Source organism: Vombatus ursinus, unplaced genomic scaffold (assembly GCF_900497805.2).
Source record: "Vombatus ursinus unplaced genomic scaffold, bare-nosed wombat genome assembly UNPS02014832.1, whole genome shotgun sequence".
Classification (NCBI taxonomy): Eukaryota; Metazoa; Chordata; class Mammalia; order Diprotodontia; family Vombatidae; genus Vombatus; species Vombatus ursinus.
The window spans coordinates 11,287,629-11,294,017 of NW_020954610.1; the positions used below are offsets into that span (position 1 = coordinate 11,287,629).

Sequence of the window (6,389 nt, forward strand, 5' to 3'; positions counted from 1 at the left end):
GCAATGTGCATTTTACTGGATGTAAATATATGCTACAAATAGATACATATATATTATATACACATATATCACAGACCATTAATTTTATTTTCATGTGATAATATAAATGCATGGATAGAGGATTGGCCTTCAACTTAGAAGCTAGGTTCAGGTCCTGCTTCTAACACATCGTAGTTGTGTGACCCTGTGCAAATACTTTACCTCTCTATAGCCCTAAAACCTTTGCTTTTGGTTGACTTAGTGGTGGAAATTTCCCAAACCAAGGAAAACAAAAATTAATATTACATTATTTTTGTTCAGTCACTTGACCTAGAGTTACTGACATGTCCTTTATTTTAAAAGATAAAGTGTCTTTCCCTAATCCAAAGAATTTGTTATGGTAAACAAAGAACAATTATCCTTGATTAATTGCAATTTATAGTACTTATTTTATAGGTATATAAATTGTATATATTTTTTAAACGATATAGGAATTCATGAAGACTACCAGCTGCCTTATTATGATCTCGTACCTTCTGATCCATCAGTAGATGAAATGCGGAAAGTTGTTTGTGAACAGAAGTTACGGCCAAATATTCCAAATCGATGGCAGAGTTGTGAAGTAAGTATTATTTATAATTACTGTATAATTTTGAACTTCCAATATTTAGGGAAAATTCCATTTTTTGTATTGAAGACAAGCATTATAATAAAATGACTTACATATGAACTAATTTAAATGCATGGAGATAAATGGCCATTGACATTTCGGTTGGACACTAGTTTGTACAGAACAGTATTTCAAAACAAGTCATACTGCTTGAAGACACACCTACTTAAGCCTTCCCACAGCTAGTATCTTAAATCATTAACTTCCTTTTGCCCTTTTTGCCGTTTTACCAAGACTGCTGTGGAAGAACTAGTAGAACCTAACATCTCAGCTCTTATTTCCAATGCAGATCTCTAGTAGAGATATTTGAACGTTTTTGAATAGGATGCTTGGTTAAAGACAGTGTGAGCATGCAATTTTACTATCACTATCCTGATGTTTATTTCTTTTCATAAATACACCTGGAGTAAGATATGGAGCTGGTATGCCAAACAGTATATTTCCCATTCAGTATAGATCTATTGAGTAGTTCTCTTGGTTATCTAAGTACTTTTATCATAGTCAAATAGATCATGAACTCCTTTGGAGAGGTTAATTAGCATTTTGTTAATGAGCCGTGATGACTGGAGCTTATAACATTCTTTTGAAAGTAGTATTTAGACTAAGATCTTCAAAATTAACATAACTGTAAGTTTTGTAATATTGCATTAGAAAATTCAGAATTAAATTAGATTAATTCTGTTTTTAAGTTTAAAAACTGAAACATTTAAATTTTGTGGGATATAAAGTATGTGATTTTGGACCAGTCATTTTAGCTCTCTGTACCTACATTTCTTCTTCTATAAAATGGATACAGTATCCATTCTTATCCTCTTCATAAAATTATATATTTATGCCTCTTAACATCACAGTATGTGCCTCTAATCAAAAGTATTAAGGTTATTGTCTGGATCACCTTTGAAAGTATTGATTTTGTTTCCCGTTCCTGCAGGCCTTGCGAGTGATGGCCAAAATTATGCGAGAATGTTGGTATGCCAATGGAGCAGCGAGGCTTACAGCTTTACGTATTAAGAAAACATTATCACAACTCAGTCAACAGGAGGGCATAAAAATGTAATTCAACGTGTCCGCCGAATAACACTCTAGATCCATATCTATTCCTGGGTTTTCATTTGGAAGGTCAGTTGTTCTACCTCACTGAGAGGGAACAAAAGGATATTGCCTCCTTTTGAAACATGGAAGTAACAGTGGATTACTAACCCCCAGGATTACTGTGGACCCAAGGAGAAGCTGTGTGGGTTCTTCTGTGCACTATGAGCACCTCTTTCCCGGGACAGTTACAAAAAAAGTTGTGTAGTCTCTTTATTTTTATTAACATGAAAGTTGTTTTTTAAAAGTTGATTGCCAGTCTTAACTTTAGTTAACTCTGCTAAAGATTTATCTTTTTAAAAAGGGGAGCTGAATTGTACAGGACATTATTATTAATGTAAGTGATTTAATCCTGGTTAGTACAATCTCAAAGTATTCTGAACCACTAAAATTATCCTTGATTCAGACTTTGAATGTACTGCAGTTTAATTTTCAGGATCTTTTAAAACTGAACTACCCTTATAAAATTCTTATTTGAATTTTAAAATGACCTCATCTAAGAGAACTTAATTTATGCAGTTATATTTTGTATACTATTATTTCACTTATTCAGAATCACAAGCCTTCAAAATGAAATTGTACTATACCAGTATGTGCCACTTCTGTGTCTTTATAATTCAAATTAGTAAAATTGTAGAAAGTCTACTTGCATAATCAGATCTACAGAGGCTAAATTGAAAAGGTTAATTTAGCTAATTGAAAATATATAGTATTTTTGGCATATAATTATACCATTCTTAAAAATCTTACCAAAATATGCTTTTAAACCACTATGGCAATTAGATAGTATTAAAGTTAGCTAATTTAGTTATGGTCACATTTTAACAATGTGCTATTGAGTTTTAATTGTAATATCTGTAGAATTTTTTTTTAAATCAAGTGGCACTCTTTAGATGCTTATAGTACTTTAATAATTTAAAATGAGCATAAAGACTAATTTTTAAAAGGGAAAGTTTGCTATATTTAGCTGTTTGTAAAAAGGTGTTTGTGTGTGGCTCTATAAACTTTTTTTCTTTATCTGATCAAAAACTTTTTTTTAACAATGTAATTACCACACTGTTAAACTTCAGCAGATTTTTTTTTTTCCCTTAGAAAAGTGAAAGCAATTTATAGGCTGAAAGATAATGGTTGTGCAAGATACAAGTGCACCAGTTAAGTAAAAGTAAACTTGTCCTGTGGCTTCTGTTGATATTTTTGTAATCAAGTTGAAGCTAGAGTGCTTTCTGAGGTATGGTTAGAACCTGGAAGGTGACGAAGCTTTTAATTCAACTTTTCCTCTGTGTAATATGAGCAGAATGTTACAACATGCTTAATATGTATTTGAATTTAATTTACCACTTGGTGTTTAAGACAGAAAAATCTGAAAGTATCGAGTGAATTTCAACATTCATAAATGTTTTTTTAAATCAAGTACATAAAGTAAATTTGTCATAGACTTCAAATTAATGAGTTGAGTTTATAGCTGTCCTTTTCTTCCAGTGCTTTAAAATCTTTTCAGTGTTTTCCCAGTTTTCATTTAATCACTGTCATTTATCCAGTTCTAAAAGACACCCCTGAAGATAACTGTAATAAGTTGTCTTTGAATTTATAGTGTTATCCATTTTAAAATAAATAATTGGAATAACTTTATAGTATTTTTATTTTAAAAATGATAGCCATGCAACTGAATAGGAGGTGCATTGCAATATCTTGTCTCTTAAAATCTGACAGGACAAATTTGAGAGACAGTTAGTCCAAAACCAAAGTAATATTAGAATTAAGTGACATGTTATTTACAGATTTTGCATTTATTTCACTTATTTAAATACATTGTGAGCGAAACCATAATTAGTAGCCATACATACATACATACATACATACATACATACAGCATAGTATTCTAATTTGCATAAATTTGGGCTTTTTTTTTTCCCTGTAGTTATCCCAAAAAAAGTTTGGGAAATTCATTTTTGTAATTGTTATATTATTAAACAAGAAATAGGTACATCTAGCTTTGTGAACACTTTAAAAAATTAAGATTTGTAAACTCAATTCATTTGCTTTTATTAAATTCAGGGGACCAATACATTTTATCATTTAAAGGATTTTATATCATTTTTGAATATACCAAAATTTCTTGTCTAATTAAAAAATTATAGTGCATGATTTCATGATTTGTAAAGGGTAAAATTTCAACAAAGAACATATTTAATATCATTAGAAGGAAGGTTGAATTAACATTAGACTGTTCCTGGCTACCTGGGCATAGTAGGCATAGATATACTTTTCTTAAATCAGGGATTTCAATTAGTAAATTTCTTTATTAGGTTCTAACATAGTTTTATTTATGAATACAACTTGCTGTTTGGGCCAATGATAGTTTACATAACCCCAAATTATCTAATATTGGAAAAGATGTCTTAAAAGTAAAAATGAACATTTGTGAGGCAATAACTGTAAGTGAAAATAGCCTGAAGGTGTTAGTTTGATAATATGGAAACAGTTGCCTTCTTGCATGCTGTTTACGTTTCATATATTTAATCCTAAAAATAGATAACACGAGTTAAAATGTCATCTGTCCAAAAACCCCATCCCCAACCTGGAAAGGGAGCTACAAAACAGAGCATATTGTTGTGTCCTCAAGCAGCACCAGATCTACAATGTTACTCTTTGCCAACTCTTTAATTTAGAGTCTACAACTTTTTCCTAATGAATTTCTTTGGATTTTCCTGGAATCAGCTTATGGTTGCTGACTGAAGTTGTCCACTGTTTAACAACATCCTTTAATTCTCAGTGAGTGAGGCATGATAGTGGCAACCAGTTTTCAGATTAACCAGATGTTATTAAAATCTACCAACAGATCATAGCCTTCTGAGTGGAGCTCTCCACCCTGAAACTCCCACAGACTTGTATGAGATTTGGGGATATGACAGAGGTTGCCAGTTGTGGCAGTGCTGTTTGAGCTGGAAATCATGGAAAGCACAGGGGAGACTCTAGATCCAGTAGTGGTGTGGGAACTATGCCTTTGCCTCAACCAGGTTCATTGTATAATCAAAAAGTGCCTACACTAAGCAAGAATGGACATTTCTGTAATAAATACTAAATTTACCTTCCCTTAAACTAAATTTGGAAGGGTTAATTAGCCTGTTATTTTGGATTATGTAAACCAATGTTTCCTAGTTCCTACTCAAAAAAGGTATGCTATGCAGATTAAAAGTGTGAGCAAAAATAGTAGAACAAAATCTGTTACTTTTTGCTATGTTTCATTAATATTTCATTCATGTCCTTTTATTGAACCAGTGATTGAAAGTGAAATGTTACAGGTATTTCTTTTGTTTGGCAAATGGGAGAGAAGATTCTTGTTCCAATTTAGCAGATTTCTAGTCTAGTTGAAAAGGAAATGACAGTTCTCAGATGATTTCAGTTCTTTAAGAGTGGTACTGGATTGGACTGTCACTGATGCTTCGAGGAACCATTTGGAATGCTGGAGTACTTCTGTATGCTAGAATGCTGGATTTCTTGAATGTTTCAGAGATGATAGTACAACATTGGCACTTTTCACTCCAATGCTAAATTTTTGTGTGTGTTGTTATACCTTTAAAAATGTGGCTAATAACATTTGACTCTTTGTAGAGCATAAAGCTTTCATTAATTTTTCTAAACAAAATTTGTAAAATAAGTCATGAACCATTTTTTATATCCTTTTTCACATCGTGCCATTGAAAATGATTATAGAGGTATTTGGTGTTAATTTACATGTAAAGAAAATGCTTCAATATATCATTTGCTTTAAACCTAAATTACCTCTTGAAAGACCAAGGTACATTTACCTCATCGTGTATATAATGTTTTAATATTTGTCAGAACATTCTCTTGATTTGCAGTTGTTTCTATAAACTATGGGTATTATATCGCTAAATTTACAACTCCAATGGTACTGTTTATAATTGTGCCCCATATGACACCATCTATCCTTTCTATTTTCTGTATTTTATTGTATTTTTGCAAATTGTTGTGGCTTTCAATATAGCATATGCCCTTCTAGAGATGTACAAATTATGACCTGTATAAAATTTACATTTTAGGTGATTAAATTTGCAAAGCTTATACAGATGACAAAAAAAAAATCACAAACTACATTTCCCCGTAAGATTTTGGAAATTATATATTGTATTTGTAGTACCTACCCAAAATGGATTTGTAAGTAGGAAGTAGAAGAGTAATGCTTATGTTAGCATTTAACACTACAATAGAAAGGTTAAAGCAATGCAAATAAACTACTCTTTTTCCAAGCACTATTATTATAAGTTTAATGTGTGTTAATTGTACCATACACTATGATCTCAAGCAGGAATGAGCCTTCCTTGTTAAGAAACTTATATTTATAAAACAGGTGGAGGGCAGGGACTTTTAGGCAAGGTGGTTGAGTAGTTGTTGTTCTTACGGTCAGCTTTCCTTTATCGTCTTGTAAGAGCAAGAAAAGCAGCATGTAAATGGGGGGGGGGGCAATACAAAAAGAAGGCAGGAAATACCCAAGAAATATTTCATAAAAACATAGCAGAGACTAGAGAAAGGAATAAGCAATAGTGTTACTATTATAAAATAATAATAAATATTAGTTAACAAAAGCCAGCAAGTAGAAATCTCCAGAGGAAAGGAGTAATACTGCAAT

The 6,389-nt window shown here is 31.8% G+C and overlaps 1 protein-coding gene across 1 annotated transcript in view; it reads left to right on the forward strand.

Annotated features, from left to right (window-relative positions):
• LOC114025915 (TGF-beta receptor type-1) overlaps positions 1–6,015 on the forward strand; it is a 74,563-nt gene extending 68,548 nt beyond the window's left edge. Inside the window, exons 8-9 of the mRNA XM_027839439.1 lie at positions 471–601; positions 1,581–6,015. Coding sequence (XP_027695240.1) covers positions 471–601; positions 1,581–1,706 — 257 coding nt within the window. The 3' untranslated portion in view covers positions 1,707–6,015. The remainder of the gene's footprint in view (positions 1–470; positions 602–1,580) is intronic.
• The last annotated feature ends 374 nt before the right edge of the window (positions 6,016–6,389 follow it).